We start from the raw sequence: 19455 nt of genomic DNA, 5'->3' as shown, positions 1-19455 counted from the left end.
GTCGGATTGTGTGGAGAGGAATCTCCTTTATCACAAGAATATTTTGGTGCAGATTGAAGGCAAAGTACTACTCAGCAGTATAGTACTTTTATGTACTGGTTTATAAATTTGATTTATCCATTTCCTGAAAGCCAGACCAAAATTTCTGTTTTCCTGAAGGACAGTGCAAGTCCACATAGTACTGCTACGATTACAGTGACACAACTTCAAGAAAGCAATGCTGAGTTCTTGCCATGATTTTTTCTTGACCTGTGCAATATAAAATCTGTTCGACTAACCTGCAAGTGCCATCAGATTGCAAACGTTCTGCAATCTGTCCAGAAGCTGATCCTGTCTGTGCTTCAGTGTGTTAAAGCACAGGGAGGTTCTACCCAGTCCTAACTGTCCTAATGTTTTCTTCTTGGCTTTTCATACAGAGGGCATATCATGATTTTTTTTACCTGTATTTGTGGTCACATTTTCTATGATTTTGTTTGATATGTGTTATTTACAATCTTTGATTAAACCCATTAAGCCTGAGTGTTGAGTTATCTATGTGCATCAGTATAGATAATACGTAACCAAGCAACAGGTTTAAGTAAATACAGTGACATTATTTATAGAATTTAATGTGATACTGCCTGTTTTCTTCAGCCACTTGTATTGAACACATTTCCCCTAATAAATCAGCACATTGAACCCCAATCCAACGTTATCATCAAGAGCCAGCTTTTAATTACCTGGCTCTTGCAATATTGTAGTATATTGCTTTTTTGTACAGTGTCTTCTTTGAGCTGTGCTCATTTCTATTGCATCTTGTATGGCATTCTGCTTTGTCTGTATCGTTTCCTGACAAGATTCATTACAGAGACCACCATTCATGCATAATGACATCTCGTATAAATATGTTTCAATGCTTAGTTAGCACGTTTTCTAGATATTTGCAATTATAGTGTAAAACAGTTAGGTTCATGTACTGTCTTTAGCTTAGCTTCATTCAATCCAGTTTTCTTTGTCACAGTGACACTGAAAAATGAAGCATATCAAAGAATAACAACAAGAGGTTGTCTCTGTTTTAAGAACAGATACAGAAAGTATACACTTACTGCTTTTTGTAAGTATTCTTCTAGAAATATTCTCTATAGGTAATCTACAATGCTCTACTACAGCGCAACGGTCTCTTAGTTACTGTACACTAGGTGACAGCATTACCCCGTTCAGTGCATTGGCCAGGCTTGGCAGCCTTGTGTATAACAGAACTCTTTTGCAGAAGTTCCCTTGGGTTTGTAGCTTGCATAGATCTGCCCAACACAGCTATTTCCATGTGATTCAGTACACTTATGCTTATGCTGCTGTTATTAAAGTAGTCTGCCTTTTAGGAAACTGTTGCAGAAGGTACATCTTTTCCTAGAGCTTTATAGAAGGATAAATGTTAAGGTAACACTGCAATCCCTGATATTATACTCTTCTTCTTTTGCATCAGTCCCCTCTCCAAGCATTCAAGCAGCACTGATATGAATTTGAGATGGCAACTCTGCACATAGAACTCAGTACAGTCTGGAATGGATATGTAGGAACTCATGGTTCTCCGCACCCCACATTACCCCAAAAGGAAAACCTTTCATTATTTTTGAAAAATAATCTGCACATTCCGTTTATTTATGCATTTGTTCAAGGGACAGAAAATATTTCTCACAAGTTACAGAACATAAATAACAGCACCGAATGGAGAAAAAAAAAGCTCTGCTTTGGGATCGGATGGGCAATTGCACATACTTTGCAATAGAATTCCCAACTATCAAATTCCCTATGAAATTGAATTGACTCATTGTAAGGTGCTCTTTGTCATTTCGTCCTCTTTGCACATCTATAAAGCTAAAAGGTTACTTTTGTTGTAAAAAATATAGACCTATCAGGAGTAACAGTTAAATTAAAACCAAATGGCTAAATAGTTCCATAGGATTATGTTTCTTCTTGAAGAAGGAAAAATATTGAAATGAAAAATAATGCAAAATGTCTAATGCTTCCTGCACAGCAGTATATGTCAAAGTTAATGTGAGGGCCATATTTCACAAATATCCTGTAATACAGTAAGTGTCCTGCTTAATCACACCCACAGCTCTGATCATTTTTGCACAGTTTTTAATCTGTAAACATCTGTGAGAAATCCAACCTAGATGTCAATCAGTGCTGTGTGTGATGGTGATCTTCCAGCTCACTGGGGAATATACTGTACCTGTAGTCAGGTAAATAAAGACTTGACTCCAGGCTATGTTTAGAATGCCCAAAATGATAATTGGGGTAATTGTCATTTTGCATTATCTGAGAGGGCTATATATATACTGTCTAAAGTGCTGGTATACAGTATAGTGTCACAGCACTTTTACAATTACATTTTAATTAAAACATTAGTGTTGAATCTCCAGGAATTATATAAAGATGGTTTAAAAAAAACATCAGTTAAAAAGCATTTCTGGGTTTAATATTTCTCAGACTTAAGAAGCAGGTTGCCAACTGTTTAGCATTCTGCTCCTTAGATGTGAATTTTTTCTTTCTGTAATTCACTACATAGTAAATACCCATCTTTAGTTTCTGATATTTTCAGCAATATTGAAAAGAAAAATAGGACCAGAAAAATATGATGTATCTCTCTTGATAAGTGTGTTATTTTAAGGCTAGGTGTATTTTAATAATAAACTTTATTTTATGTAGCACCATTAAAGGTGGCTTCCCAAAGCACTTTACAGAACGACAACAACAATAAAAAAATAGAAAAGGTATGCACAATGAGAATACTCAATGAGAGGAGACAGTAAATGGTGGTACTGAATACGGTAGGAGCAAAAGGGTAAATAACAGACCAATTAACCAAGAACCAAGTAAATGCACCTCTGAAGAGGAAGGTTCTTATTCTAGATTTGAAAATGTTTAGAGAAGGTGACTCTCTGATATCCTTGGGAGATAGAGTTCCAGAGCTTTGGGGCATAACAGGAGTAGGCCTGGTCACCCATAGAGTGTTGGTGTGCTTGAGGGACAGATAGGAGAGCAGATTTAGAACAGCGAAGGTTGCAAGGTGGGGAGTAGGATGATAGTTGCTCAGACAGGCACTGAGGTACCAAGCCATGTAGAGCCTTATAGGTGAGCCTTATTTGGAAGTCGATATGAAACCTGACAGGAAGCCAGTACAAGGGCTCCAGGATAGGAGTGATCACTTGCACTAGACCTGGCTGCACACATTTTAGGCAAAGATTGACATACTGTACAGTATATGCCATGTGCTGTATGTAAATATATCAATGTGTGCATTGCTAACACTGGTTTAAAAATATTGCCGTGGTGCTTGCTTTTTAATTTTTATTAATAATATAGTAGTAATAGTAATGATAGTTGACATTTTTATGAATCCAAGGTAATGTACAGGATGTGCAATCAAAGAAACAAAATGTAGTTTGTGTATCTTATCACACAGCAAACAGATGGCAGCATGCAAGTTGTATTTTATCTAAATAATGGTATTATAAATATAATAGCACTTGCTGTTAGGTGGGTTTATTGTTTGAACAAAAATTGCCCATTATCTGAGGGGTGATGTTTACTGTTCTCTGTAATTCCAGTTTGATGGAGATTGCCTAAGTTTACTGTTCTCAGTAACTCCAGTTTGATGGAGATTGCCTAAGTGTTTTGCCAATCTTTCACAGTCTTAAATCTTTGTAGTCTGATTTTGTCAGTATCTCAGTTTCTCCACCTAATTAAGATCTGGAAAACAATAAAGTTGCTTAGTTTTCTTCATAAATCACTTGCTATTAAACATTTAGGGTTTTTCTTTTCTAATTTAGATAACCTGGTTTTTTACCTGCATTAATGTTGTTAAAGGGTAAACGTTTGTATATTTCCAGTACTGACATTTACATTTTTCTGAACATTATTTACAAAATATAAAATAAGATACCGACAGCATGTAGTACATTTTATTTCCTCTTCTCTCCCTTTACTTGAGGTGGGGCTGTGCCCTACTAACCCCTAATGACTAGCTGCTACAGACAGTGTGCCTAAAATATTAATTAATATATTTTTCAAATGGCTTTCCCAGATTTTCTTTTTTTTTTTGCTTGTCATTATTTTAGATTTTGTCATATGAATCTAAACTTTCATGTTTATTCTTTTGAGGCACTTCCCAATAAAAAAAAATGTTTTGATTTGAGATATTTTCATTCTATCGTACGACATGTGTCTGATGAAAGGCTTTGCTTGCTGCTCTCCCATGATTCCTCGTTCCAGTTCACCACTCTCTTCACTGTTTCGCTTGCCCGCTACTTCCAGTCTCTTGTCTTTCCCTGTGTCTCCTCTAGCCCTCTGCTATCATTCCCTGTCAGCTAGCTAGTCTTGCTTTCCACTCACACTTTGATCTCCTGTATCTGCACTTTCTCCTTACTTGCCCAGCTCAGTGAGAGCAGCTACATATGATCATCAGCACTGTACACTCTCACAGCCTCTCCATCTGGACAGCAGACCCTACAGTTACTGCCACTGCTTACAGACTACCAGAAAGCTATGTTGTATCATCACACTGCAGTATATTGCAAGTGTTTTGCAGTATGGTCGTTGTATTTCTGCATCATGAGTTGTATTAAACATCTTGTGCTTTGTCACCTCCATATCTGTTATTTAAAATGATTTTCCTAGTATGTAAAGCATAAAGAGTTGTGTTTTCTTTGTTTGACACTGTTAAATAACCTTTGATAGATAAACTAACAATCTATTCCTCTTTGTTGTAGAACGACACCAGCTTTTGAAAACAACGAAAGTTCTCTATCAAAGTTGTCCCTAAGGAGGTCATTTAGAAGCTTTCTTGAGAAACCACCTTTTTTTCCTCTTAATGTAAGTGACTGGTTCTGTGCCCTTGCAGGAAGAGGAGGGTGGAGCCTCTGTGCAGTAACCTGCAGTCGGAGATCCTGCGGTGCTATCGGGAGAATAAGGAGCAAACACTGAATTGCTCTGACCTGGCCAAGGAGTACATGCAGTGCATCAATGCTGCAAAAAAGGTGAGGAAAATTCCCCTTAAATCCTGTACAATCCAGGGTGTTTGCAATGAGAAAATGTCTGAAGGTATGTAGGGCTTTTTCAAAGCTTTGTACAATGGTCCAGTATTGGGTAAGTTTTTTTTTTTTGACACGGGGAAACTTCTAGTAACACTGAAGAATGACGTTTCAGTAGCAGTGATTTATTGTTTTCTGCTCCAAGTTGTTTATCACTTAGTTTCTACTTTATGGTTTTGCATTACAGGAGACATAAAGAAACCAAGTATAAACCCCGTTTGTAACAGGAGGTCTGTTGTACACTGGTTCTCAACAAAAATTCAGAACACAGTAGTTGATATTCCTTAAAGCTTAATTCATTTTTGCTTACATTTTTGTAATGCATTAGGTTAGGGGTACAGTGTTATAGCTGGAGCTTTCATCTTTACCTGTCCAAAGTCATCCTTATGGGCTGAGTACATATGTGTAAAAAGTTATAATCTTTACATGTTTTTACTTTGTGTGTGAAAAATTGTACTGAACAATATTTTTTGTTGTGGCCTACATGGTAACAGTTAAGTTACATTTAAATTCATATTATTTATAGGGTTCATCAACCCTAGGGCTATTTGCAGTACATAGTGTAAAGGAGTATACAATTCAAAGCCAAAACTGAGTACAAGATGCAGTCTCGAATTTCTCCTGCCTGGTGCTGTTAAAAGTGGTAGTTTTGAGGGAGAATTTTGCATCCATATTTACATCTCTTTTCATTGAACTACTTTAAATGGTTGTTCATTCTTGTATATTAATACAAGTTCATCTTGTATATTAAGCGGTAAGAGGCTAGGCTGTGTTAACATGTTTTTGGATGACATTGGTGCTGACATTTCCGTATAAGTTACACAAGAAGTGTGTGAGCGTGACATGATGAGCCAAAAACCATCCACCCACTTGGAACTTAAATATCACTTGTAGCTGAAATATATTTGTAGAGTAAGGAGCATTTTGCTCATATGTATGAGAGTATCAAGTCTATTATGCCTCTGTACCTGATGAGACCAAAAGAAGCCCCAAGACTCCCTTAAGATGAAAGATTATTTAAGATGATTTACTCTTAATATTGCACCTTCAGTAAGTATATTCTACATAAAGGTCAACTTAATTACTCAGGCTGACCTTTCACCAATCATTTGTCTGACTTGTAAGCAGCTTATAAGCAGCTTTTACAGTTGTGAATGTATAAATTTGATCTTGAAGTCCTTTTTCATGCAGATGATTTGGAGCACCTTCATAGGTGTTTAATTTAGTAATAAATTGCTTAATTTGATATTATACTGATATTGATTACTTAATTTTATTTTATACTTAAGGGATATAAAGAATTGTTATGTAATACAATGTATTGCATGCAAGTGTTCCGAAATGTACATTGTCAATCTATCTGCTTCACGTTGTGAGGCAAATCTATAATTAAAACAGCAGGACAATTTTAATGAATGGAAGACCAGCGCAGTTCCAGTCCAGTTTAGAACCAGAGACTTGTGAATATAAGGTCAAATCCTCAGTTTTTAATTCCTTGCCACCTGGCAGTCCATCAACATGGCTGTTTCTTACACATATGGATTTAGAATTGTTTTGCCTATTCTGGTAATTTTCTGAGCTCTTAGCTTTGCAAGGTGTTTCATGAAGTTTGCTCATAAGACTCGGACAAGAAGCAAAGAAGCCAAACCCAAAAGAAACTAAACTTCTAAGAATCTTTCGGTAATGTCAGGGCAACTTTAATACCGGTAACATTGATATTTTTTATCAAAAGCTCTCCAATGTAGCACTGTGCGTTGCCAGACGTCCTGATTACAAGCGAAGAAAGTCTGTTTCTTTTTTTGTTTTCGTTTACTGTACGAAACTATGAGTTATGTTTAAAAAATTACTTATTAAAATAACTCGGTATCATTTTTGATAGTCATATTCCTACAAAATATAGCTAGCTCTGTATAGGAGTACAAAGGCTTCAATCTAATATTTAGAGATGTCATTCAGTATCTGTGAGCTGGAGTCAGTGCTGTCTTGCCTTGGTAATGAGTAGATATTGCCTGATCTGTGTCTCCGCTCAGTGGGATTCTGAAGTAATTTAAAGAGTGAGACACTCTGACTTTGATTGTGATAGATGTTTTTAGCTTCCACTGTTCAGGCACCGAAAGATGAAATGCAGTGGTTAAGACAGCGTGTCTGATTATCTAGACGCAAGAGTGCAGTAGAACTGGTCAGCAGAGTGCAAGTTTAGAATTCAAAGCTTTTAATGCCCCTTTCACTTTGAAAGCTCTCATAGGAAAGGTGCTGTTTCCAGGAGTTGAATTACTGGAAAATATTTGGGGAGAAGATCAGAGAATCCCCTGAAGTCTCTCGGAGATCTAATGTAGAGTTTATTAGAGCCTGGGTTCAGTTCACCTTTTCAGGCATACCCACAAGTAACTGATGCATACAGCTGAAGCAGGTGACAAACATTCAGTACCAAAAGACATACAGTCTCATGTACAGTAGGTAACATTGCTTGCTCTCAGAAATCCATTGGAAAGATCACAGTGTAAACATGTCCATTATACATAATAAGACTTATTATAGTTTCCCCCACAAAACACCACAGTAACTGAACAGTTGATTCATCCTTCTGTTACAGAACCACTGGAAGACTACTCCTTGACCTGAATCGCAAAGCTCAAATAATATATGTAAACTATATATATATTATATTTTATATGTTCTGAATCACTTATCACATTAACATCAAGTAGATCCTATCTTTATACTTTAGTATTCGAAGAGATTTAATATGTTCTCATTGTATATAAGTCTTTCCTTTTAATTGATTGTTTTTTATTGAAGAAATGCTGCATTTGAGTTTCTTAACACAGATTTCTCAAATAATCCCTGAATTAGAATCTGTTTGGTATGCAGCATGGAGCACAATTTGTTTCAGTCAGATTCTTGTATAAAAACTTTCTTATTATGATTTTGCACATTGTAAATTCCACTTAACAGTGACAGCAAAACTGAAAAATGTGGTCATTGTCCTGACCTTCTATAATAAATAAACAGTAAATGCTGTTTTATAAAACATCCTGCACTTAATTAAAAGGTTCTGTTCTGATGTTTTCCTCTCTTTAATGGGATGTGTTGTACCTGCTTAATGTCTATTTGATATAGTCAAAAACTAATTTTCTGTTTTAATTAACAGGCTGCTGCCCCTGTCTCATCATTACAATTCATTGGGCTCACTGGAGGAATGTTCCTAAACTGTAGGAAACCAGCTCTTACTTGACCATTTTAATAGTCTGCCTCCCAGGACAGAGGCTGCCTGTTGGCCATTCTGTTACCCATTTTATTTAGCTTTTCAAGGAATTTTAATATTTTGCATATGTACTGTACATGCGTTGTTTAATGCTATTTTCTAAATAAAAACATAGTTGCTTAAAAACGAAGAGTTAACAGCTCTGCCCAGGGCTACTATGGGTACAATGCCAGAGAGAAATGGAAGGGTTTCAGCAGTGGCGAGGAAATCCTGGTCACGTTGCTAGACTGAGAACAGGCTTTCAGTGGGAAGCAGCTGTGTGTGCACCTGCATTCACTGCAGGTCTGTCTCTCACTCCAGGTGTCCTTGCTCTCAGCAGTAAGATTTGATGATCCCTACTATGTGAAGGGCACCAACAAACAAACAAGACAAGACTGTAGCGGAATAAATTGTGCAGGCTTCTCAACTGATAGAAATCATTTCTGAATTCTCTCATAAGCCTGTTTTTTTCTTCCACGTTGCTTCTTTAGCAGCTTATATTTAATTGCATTTGTTATGTTAGAAATTGACCAAATTAGCTGAACCGTTAGTTTTAGGCCTGCAAAGATCCTTTTGTTCCTGGCTTATGTTTTTTTTTCTCCTTCGGATCAGCAGAGGCATTTGTGCGTGAATAGATGCTTGGGTGCATTGCATCCTGTTGCGTGTTGAATACTGCTCTTCCAATAGGAATATTTCACATTGAAGAGCCTGGTGTATAATAGTATGACAGATGTAGCCCACAATTTTAACTCTGTGGCAAAGCAGTGAGAGCAGCTCCTGTCGCTTAGTTGTATGCTTGGGAAGCCAGTGGCAGAGGCTTGAGGACAGCGCTATTAAATCTGTTCAACTATTGGTCACTAAGGTGCCACTAACTATTGGTCGCTAGGGTGTCAGTGAGCAATGAAAATGCCCTTGGACAGTATCGTATTTCACATATGGTTCTTTATGGCACAGATTCTTGCAGAGAGTTGCAGAATACAGCAGTTTGCTCAAAGTGCTTCAGGGTCGTAGATGAAATTTTGTAATCTTAGGAAATGTGCATGACAAGTAATGACTCTTCTTTACATTGAAATATAATCGTTCTGGCATATTAAACTTGATATAGGTGCATAACTGATGGAGCCCAGCTTGTATTATTCATTCCTTCCAGACTGCATATTCACATTGCTCTTTCTGCATGCATCATTTTCATTTATATCTATTTATATAAGTGATTTGACTGTTTGGATTTTGTGCAATTGTCAGCATGGATGAAAAAGACAGGAACAACTCCAAATCTGAAAGAGTTAATAGAAGTACAGCATATGACTAGACTTATTAAGGAGTGCTTCATCCCAGAATGGGGGAAAAAACTGAAGAAGTGCTTTATTTTTTCTCCATTTTTCTTGCTCTTTTGTAAGATTACATTATGAGGACAAAATGAATATTCATTCATTGCCAGCACATTCAACACCTTTGGTTTTCCGTGTTTTGAGTACTTAAGGTTGTCAATATGCTTAATGTAGACAGTAGCAATGACATACCATTCTCTTCCACATAGAGCTGCTGTAGACTGGTACAAACCACATGTTCCTGGTGCTGACTTCTGTGTTCTTTTATTTATGTCTTTGTCAGTTAGTAGCCCCGTTACTGACATACCTTGTTAAATACAGCTTTTGATATTTTTTATTTTATTTTTTAGTTAACGGAAATGTAGGTTCAATTCCTTAGGGTCCAGGTCCATGCCGTATCCCAGGGTATTATCTTTTTTAGCTCATCCTTCAGCTCCCGACACTGTCCTCCATCTGGTCTGTTTCTGTCATTTCTGATTACATCTCTTCCATCTGGCTTGGAATTTGTATTCTTTCTCCCTTCCCTCCCCTGTTATTAAGGTCCACGTTGCCGTCCATCAGGACACAGTTTGTCAAATTACTGAGTGCATTAGCTTCGATCTGCTCCAGTGGCCGCACAATGAAATTTTACCAGTCCCCAGCTAACAAGCCCATCTGAAGATTTTCAGATTTATTAAATTGTAAAAATAGCATTCCTCAGCTTGGAGATCCAAAAAGCCATGTGCAGGCCCATGTACAATTCCTTCTCAGTGATGAGATGAAATTCTACATATATCGATCGCAGTGGTATGATATTTCACAGGTCTATACATGCTATTATGACGAGGTCATTAATGCTCCTCTTGATAAAGACACTACATTTCTGTTCAGTGTTCTACAATGGGAACAGTGTTAACAAACATGCTCCTTGTATGCAAACAGATATACTGTAATCTTCTGATAATATGAAAAGTAGTGTAATATAATTAATGTAACTCCTGTTACATGTGCAGGATTACTTTACTGTTTGTCAATCTTTCAGTGTTTGAAAGAAGCTTATTCTCAAGATGTTTTTTTTCTTTAACAATAGCTGGCTTAAGATGGCTGGAAAAGGAGTTAGAAGCACTCACCTGCACATGCTTCCTCAATTTTAACAATGTCAGTGTTGACAGTCGTAAGACACACATTGAAGGTAATGCCATCCTCTTTGCTCCATGTCTGAATTTTGCACTGATATTTGTTGCAGCCGCTCAGGATATCCATTGACTCACTCTCGGGAAAGCTGTAGGGAAACTTTAGTGGATAGCATGGAAGTGAGCATTGCTGCCTCACAGTTCCAGGGTCCTGGGTTTGATTCCAACCTGGGTTACTTGCCTGTATACTGGGTGATTCCTCCCATCTCTCAGGGATGTGCAGATTGTTTGATTGGCTACTCTAAATTGTCCCTTTCTCATATGGGGTGGGGAGATTTAAGGGGATTTCTTTCTCTCGGAGGTGTGTTCCTATTGCATCCAGTACTGGCAATGGAACTATAGTGGGGAAAAAAACCCAAGTGAGACTGATTTGGTTCCTATCATTCTGAACTATTTCCTATAACAAGTGTTCTTGTCTAAATGCACTAATGATGTTTAATTGTTAATAATGTTCAAGCACTTCAGTCTGAATGAAAAAAGATCCAGCGAAGGTTCAGAGTCAAGTTGCACAAAAGCAGTTTATGGCTAGTAATACACTAATTACAACATTACCATATGCTGTATCCCAGATGCAGTCACAGTGTTGTATTGCAAATGACAGAATTCTTTTTTGAGGTAAAATTCAGTACGTTATGATGTATTGACAAAACACTGTGTTTAAGACAGATGAAATTTGTAGAAGTAGTTATAGTTCTAGTAAGATTGCTCATTTGCACGTTCAGTGTGTCAGACTAAATTCCCGCTTACAGGATTTTTATGCTAAATACTGTATGTTCACACAAGATCTTTGCAAGGAGGGCAAAGTGATTATTTTTAAAAAGCAAGTCATTTCAGGGATCCTGAAGACAATTTGAAGAGAACAAAGGTGTCCTGTCAAAACGATAATGGCAACAAAGTAAACATAAATAGCTGTGATTCCATTGGATTTTTCTTTCTTGAACTTTTAAAAACTCATATACTGTAGACTCGTTCCTCCAAAAGGTCTTCAAAAATATTTAGGGAGAAAATTATCTTGTAAATTAATGCTTACCTCAGAATTGTCAAATTCTCTTTGATTTATCTGGGTTTTAGAACCAAATGAGAAGTGATAAACACTTGCAACAGCAAAGAAAGGTTAAACTGTCAGAACGGCAGCTCCACAAAAGGGAACAGCAATTGTTAACAAGGTTCATAACTGGCACCTACGTCTTCTCTTGCCTCTTAATTTATATCACTAACTTATCAAAGCAAAGCCATGAAAGTGGAGTTCAGATGAGAGGAGTATTTGTTACCACAGCAACTTCATTATTTTGTTATATTCAGCTGTCTAAGGCCTTACTTCATTCAGCAAAGAACATGCAAAGATGAGTGCGGCTTTAAAAAAATACTTAATAAATTATATAATGAGCAGCTTCATTTTCCAGACTCCCAATGAGAAACTCTGGGGGTTCTCTGGGAGAACCGCAACTTTAACTTTTTCATAATAAACACAAGGGATCTGACATTTCCTGGGATACATGCCTGAAACTATCAAAGCTGCACTCTGCTTGGGTGATTCTGAATTTCTGTGGTGTCATTGATTAAAGTCTTCCTAGTCGTGGCATTAGGGATTTCCGATTGCTCCATTTCCTGCACATGCAGGTGCTATTAAATGCTTTAATTTGGGCTGCATGCCTGGACTCCTGATACCAGGACTGGAGCTGTCAATGTAATGCCCCCCTGTTCAGGGGGTCACAGATAGACTTTTTTTTCTGCTTTTACCCTTTTTAAAGCTGCTCATTAAGAAGAAAAAATGACAGCCCTGGGGAGTTAGCAATTTAGCTATTCAGGCAGCTTCTTCGTGTGTAGCAAAGCGCACCTTTACAGTTGCTCGAATTTAAGAAAAAAAAGTGCTTGTTCCCTTGTGTGAGAAGTGTATAACAGTATAACAGTGATTTTTTTTTCTGTTGGTTTTCCCATTGCTTTTTGCTAAACCAAACATTCCCATATGGACTGCGGCTACTTTCTAATGGGAAGACTTACAAAACGAGGGGAATACAGTAGCTCAAAATAAACTTTGGTAGTTAAAAATCTTTTTGGACAAGTCGCTTCTCTGGCAGGTAGATGTATGAAACATTTTATTCACTAACTATATACCACTTTTAGCAGATACTTAGACAGAGATAGAGATAAAAATGACAAAAAGAAGCTTTCCATGTGAATAGCTTGTTTGTTTAGTTCAGTATCAGCCAGTGTGTAATTACCTTTATTTATACTATATAAAAGACATTAAAGATTTTACAGATTTTAGGCCATATATCTGCTGTGGTTGATTAAAATAGACTTTTATATTGCTATTGATGTTCTTTCTTAGGAACCCTTTTTTGCTATTATCAAGCCTAATTATGCCAAGCCACTACTTATGACTCAGCTGTTTGTGATCCATGTTTGATCCTTTGTTTTTTGTAAAAAAAAACTCAGATTCTAAAATCATTTTTTTCCAGTTCTCAGAAATTATCAGTATGTGTAGCTTAATATGACATGTAAATATTGAGCACCTGCATATACTTTCTGTTTTTCTCTTTTATTTTTTTTATATACACCATATTGATTTAGAAGCTATGCAAAACAAATTGAAATATTAATTATTTTATCATCCTAATTTTTTAACTTAACCATAAAAATACTCCTTTTTATTTTTCCTCGATTCAGAAAGCTAAAGGAAACTAGGGCTGAAAAATATGGTTCCAACTTTACCAAACCAGTGTAGAACAAGGAGAAGTGCCAGTGAGAGGTTCACTACTGGCTCAGGGATAAAACTGCTATTCCAGTGTGAGGTCAGGAAATGCTGGCAGTTTTAGAGGTCAGAATTCAGATGGGATTGGAAGCCGAGATCTCTTTGGTTGCCTCTGAGGGCTTCATTACCCAGCTGCAGAGAAGAGCTGGGATGTTCTCCACAGTAGCCTGGTTGCGTTCCAGTGCAGTTAAGAAAATTCTTGTAGCATCAGTTCAGTTCCCTTTTTCTGTGAGTTTTCAAGGGGTGCTCTCCATGATGAACATGCACTGTGAATAGAAAAAATATAGCCCTTTGACGTTTCATGTGGAAATGCTTCTTGTAGATTTGAGCCCTGCATATCACTCATAAAATAATAAGAGAAAATAATAGGGAATCATGGGAGATTAATAGGCTTGTCTGTGAGTTGTGAAAAATATAAACGCTCTGAATTACAACCAGTTCTAAACCGGGTTTTGACAGAAAAATAAAAAAGGCTAAAGTACACCAAATAGAACTGCTACATACAGTTTATCTGGATTACAAAGTGAAGGTTGGACAGACAGGGGAAGACATTTTATTGCTTGTGTACAGTAATATAAATAAGAATACAAAGATTTAAAATAGTGTACAAAATGAGAAGGTAAAGTAGAGATCCTGTGAAAAGATTTGGTGGCTTTGTATGAATGCCCTAAATTCAGGATCAGTTCTGTTTTATCACCAGCATCTATAGTTGTAGGACATTTATTTTTGAGTAATTCAGGATGTCCTTTTCCCGAGCACTGAGTTTGAACTCCGATGCCTCAACTACACATTTCCAGTGTCTCTGCACATACTGTGATCTCCTCAGTTCAATTAATTGTTTTTCTTTTATAAGAGTCCATAGTGTGTAAAAACTCAAATAGATCCCAGTGCTGCCATTCCAGTCCTGGTGTTTCCAGCTTTTAGTTGTTTTCATTGTGGAAAAATCACAGTTTTTGAGTCTACTTATTTCAGATTAAATCAGTTATTAAACTTAAAAACCAGTTTTGAGAAGTAAAGCAGTTTGGTTTGTTGTATATATACCAAGTGTTGAAACTTCATTTTTAAGTATATTTATATCAAATTCATATAATCTTAGACTTCTTTTGTAGAGTTTTCCTGAACTTTTTGCTTTTTCGTTAAATATTGCAAACAGCCATTGTAAAATGACCTGTCTTTGTGATTCATTAACCTGAGTTACTCGCTTTGAAATATTTTCTAAGAAGCTAACAGTGGCTTTAGCACTACTGGCAAGTGAGTCAGATTTGCAACGTGAGTCTTGGTCTGAAAGACTAGTTTATTTCTATTGATCAGGACAGATAGAATGGAGAGTCTGCTCTCTGAAGAAATCAAATGAAAAATCTTTTCTGTACAACAGAGTGAGCTTTTCAACTCTGTAATACAATGGTAATTATCAAGATCTTTGTATTGTTTTGTGTTGATCTGTAAACAGGGTCTTCCTGCTTTCAAATGCATATTGATCGCGCATAAAATCTTAGATCTAATTGTTGGATCAAGCAGGAGACAATAAACTTTCCATGCATATACTGTAATATTCAGGTGCAATGGACCATTCAATACAATTAGAATTCGAAAGAGCACAGATTTTTGCTGTTATTTTTCACAGTATTTCTATCTCAGTCAAGAAAACCTATGCTATACAGTATATTTATAATCAAAAGTTTGTTCTATGTCTTTCTTAAAGCCATTCTCCATTTGAAGATTTTACTGTTTGACTGAATATAGATTGGTATTCAATGTGTTTGTCTTAATTGCTGTGAAAGCCACTGCAATACTAAAGAGCAACCTCCAAAAAAAATCTAACTCCTGGGAATTGTCTGGATGAGGAATAAAACAGAACATGGTTTAGGTGGATAAACCACCTTGGCTGTTGATTCACATGCCATCATGAGAACTGACACAAAAAGCAAGTGAACCATAGCACAGATGATGAGGGGAATGAATTTGGTGGTCTCTGTTAATCTCTCACTGGGCATTAATCCACATTACAGAAGTATAGCAGTGTGTCGCAAATTGACACAGCTTGGAGGTCACATATTGGGAACTCCTGAGATGAAATTGTCTTGGTGTGGGAATTAAACTCCAGAAGAAAACCTTCAAATATAGTGGCTGCTTAATTGCAGAAATGTTTAAAGAGATGAGTGACAGCATTATTTCCTCATCCTAAGGGCATGCAATGAGACCACAGTCTATTTTCACAGGTTTAAAATCTGAACCTCTTTAGTCTTGAACAAGGGGTATTGTAAGCAAGGGTTGCATTACAGGAAGTAGCTGAGGAAACTACCTTTTTCTTCTTTTGTTTTTATTCCCTTCCTTTAGCAACTGGTTCAGTGGGTTTCTAATCCCTTCTTCCCCCTTGAATGTTTTCCAATGTTTATTCCCCCCTTTACTTAAATCTCAGGGCCCAAAAACCTGTTATACTTGCAGAAACTGGAAGACTGCATTTATGAGGTGCAAAGATTTGTAGGTACTGTATCTGCAACAAACTGTACAGTGATGCCGTGGAAAATGATTTAGTTGCAATTATGGGATCAGTTCCCTATTAAATCCTATGAGAGGCCTAATCACCTCATTCCTGAAATACATTATTATGCTTTTAAGTTCCTGTATTAAAGAGAGTCTCCAATGACATCCTAGTGATTGTTTAGATAGTTACGATAGGTACATTTTTGGTGAAATGGATGTAAAACAATGATCTTATCAGAAATACTCTATTTTCCTTTCTTGTGTAAATATGCAGTAGTAGGCTTTACTTGTGGCCTAATTGAGTGCGAATACCAGCAGAGACATAGTGTAGTTAAAAGGCTTTTGCTGAACCTGTGCCCAATGGTATGTGGAAGCAAAGCTTCAGATCGAGAAGGGCTGCTGACTCTGGAGGGGCTGCTGACTTCTGTAACAAGGTACAGCAGGTCCTCTGAGGCCAGCTGCAGGCATTTTTCACTGGGCTGTGTGGAAACGGTGACATTTCCAGAGCTTCTGTTATATCGGTGCCTCAATGCTCCCTTATGAATTCCTGAGTAGTGTGTTTTCTGAGGTTAGTCAGCTTATAGTTCAATTGTGTATCTTACCACAAAAAACGCAGGGTATTCATGCTGTGCTCTAAGCTACACTGAAGTGTGTCCTTTACTTCCCAGGCGTTTCCGATCTCTTCTTGTCACAGACATCTGTTTATTCGTTTTCAGCTATGCAGAGGATGGCCTTTTTGTCAGGGACAGAAAATGTGACATCATTTTAGATGAAGATTTTTTGACAGTAAATTATTATTATTTTCCTCATGTTGCCAGTTAAAAAAAAAGATTGTTCACTCAGTATTTCCCAATAAACTGATTCATCTGTTCAGTATTTAAAAAAAATCCATTTTACTTTCACCACAGTAAAATGTGCTTTACTTTATTTCCACAAAAATAGCTTTTTACTATGCTTACATTTTTAAGCTTTAGTCATTTGGCTACACTACAGTCTTTTGGGATTGTAACGACACCTACTGTATAGCTACGCTGGAAACAATATGTTTTGGCTTCTCCAGTGGCTTAACTATTTAGCTTTTTTGTCTGATCTGAAAAAGGGAAAGCTCCTATCTTTGATTTCAATTTTACATGGCCAAAAACAGTGGTAACAAGGTGCATACAGAATGTGAAATGTTATTTCACTTCAAAATATTTCTTATACTCTGAGGATTCAAAGTAACTACTCATCGTGTTCCCGCATGTGTAAGGGATTAAAGTGCAGCCTTCTGTGAACTAACAAGCAGCAGGGCACCGCACTGCATTAAAAATCCTGCCCAGGATAGGTACAGTACGTATATTTACCAGAGGAGCACAGCTGTTCACTGTATTTTTAAAAGAACAATAGATATATGCGCTGAAGATACAGCTTAAACACACCTGAAGAAGGCTTCACAGCTGAAACATAGTGCTTTTTTCTTTACCTTTCAGCATAGAATTAACCTTTACTTGTTCCTTTGCCTTTGCTGTAAATGTCTGCCTCATGCAGGGATTAACATATAGTCTCCAAAAGGTGGCTTCACTGTCCGCACTGAGTATCTCTCCTCTCTTCAACATTTACTTTTTTCTCTTGGTGCTGCAGATACTGTTCGTTTGTCGACTACCACAATATAGTCATTAAATTTACAGTTACTTTTTGCTCAGCATTGAGGTTAGTGCTTAATACAGTTTTCTTTTTAGGATTACAGTTAAACATCATGTTTTGTTGTATCATAAGCATTCCTTTTGCTGGGGTGGAAATGGAAACTCATAGTTAATTCTTGGTGTCAAGTATGGTATGAAGATTTATTTTGCACACTCTATACTGTATATATGACTGTAATAGAACTACAGCAAATGCAGAAAAAAGGCAAGCTTTCTGCAAGCCACTGCTTTAGGAGGTCGGGGAGTAAAGCTTTGGATTAAAGCCAGTGCCTAACGCCGTGAACATTGTGCTGCTGGATGGGCCTTGTGCTCAAAAGGCTGCCAACTGGCTGCCAAACAAAGAAGACACCAGAGAGCAGTAGGCCATTACAGCTGAGAGATGAAAAGGTAACGGCACAGTAACAGATGAGAACCAGAACTGCTGTGCCAGAAGCCATGTGCCATGCCAGTGGCACAGCAGCCCAGACCTGTGGGTGACCACAGTCCACTGACACAGCTCTCGCGCACAAGACCCTGTGGCCAGTTGCACACTGGGCGCACAGCTGAACTCCGAGCGCTGACGCTGGCGGCTGTCGACAGAGAAGGAACTTGGTAAATGTGCAGAAGAATGAAAGATTGATGTGAAAGGTTGGCTGAGATGAGAGACGATGGTTTCCAGTCCTGGTCAGCATCATTACCCTTGGAAGCATATATTAATAAAATGTTCTGTTAAGAAACATTTAAGAAGGCTATGTAGTTATTGATTTTTTTTTTCAATTCATTATGCTTCTGAGTTTTATTCTATGAAGGAGACAAATTCAATTCAATTCAGTTTATTTTTATATAGCGCCTTTCACAACAAGGTTGCCCCAAATGCGAAACTCAAAAAGAAATGAGATACTTCTCAGACATCTTCCTCTATAAGTGCAGCTCCGACCTGGGTGACATGTGTTCCCCATTCTGTACCAACAGCCTGATTAAACAACAAATAAGAAACCGCTTCATCAATTGAATTTAAGGGGGAACTTTAGATAGGCCAGATTGCACAAGCACACAGTTGAATGCCAGGAAACATGGGGTTAACACTACTTTTCTGAAGAGTGCACTGGGATCTTTGATACAAGTAAATTCATTTTTCCTGCACTGCACCATATAGAAGGAATGTAAGCACAGTACGATTTCCACAGCGGTCTCTGTATGTATGTCTGCTGGATTTAGTAATAGAAAGTTAATCACTGCAATCATATATGCAAAGCAAGGAATGTTCACAACATATATTTTTTTCTTGGATTTCCAATAGGAAAATGATTACTGCCTGCCGTGCAGTATTTGTCTGGCAATACATGTATCATTCAGAGAGCTTTTTTAAGCAAGCTTCTTTGTCTTTCACATGTAATTAGTAGACACTTTTGGACTGTACACTAGCAACATTTAATAGGATCTGTAAACCTTGTCTTTTTGTTCGTTGTTCTGTTACGGCCGGCGGATTATTTATTTAAATACTGCGGCTGGTTGGCCCTCTGAGATTAAATGCATTTCTGAAAAGGAGGCATGCTGGGGCTCCTCTGCTCGCCAAACCAAGGTCTTTAGCGGATTACAATTTTTTGCTTCAAGAACCTGAGGAAGCTTCTAAGCCTTTGTTACAGCTTCCCCCCAAACATCTAATTCCATAATAGATTCATCAAAATTGCTACCAAAAAAGAGAGAAAAGGCTACCCCTTTTGCATTCGTGA

The 19455-nt window shown here is 37.4% G+C and overlaps 1 protein-coding gene across 3 annotated transcripts in view; it reads left to right on the top strand.

Moving 5' to 3' along the window:
- The window catches only part of LOC148835383 (MICOS complex subunit mic25a-like), a 150865-nt gene that overhangs the window by 104554 nt on the left and 26856 nt on the right, over positions 1-19455 (top strand). For 2 of the 3 annotated variants that reach the window (XM_088915662.1, XM_088915661.1), the window contains exon 7: positions 4886-5021. In XM_088915662.1, the coding sequence (XP_088771788.1) occupies positions 4886-5021 (136 nt within the window). Of the gene's footprint in view, positions 1-4885; positions 5022-8226; positions 8288-10719; positions 10822-19455 lie in introns of all 3 variants that reach the window. The other variant, XM_088915659.1, reaches the window with a different exon arrangement.

This window comes from Atractosteus spatula, chromosome 5 (assembly GCF_055471065.1).
Source record: "Atractosteus spatula isolate fAtrSpa1 chromosome 5, fAtrSpa1.hap1, whole genome shotgun sequence".
Lineage (NCBI taxonomy): Eukaryota > Metazoa > Chordata > Actinopteri > Semionotiformes > Lepisosteidae > Atractosteus > Atractosteus spatula.
Note: the sequence above shows the minus strand (reverse complement) of the source record. Positions and strands in the feature narration are given on the sequence as shown.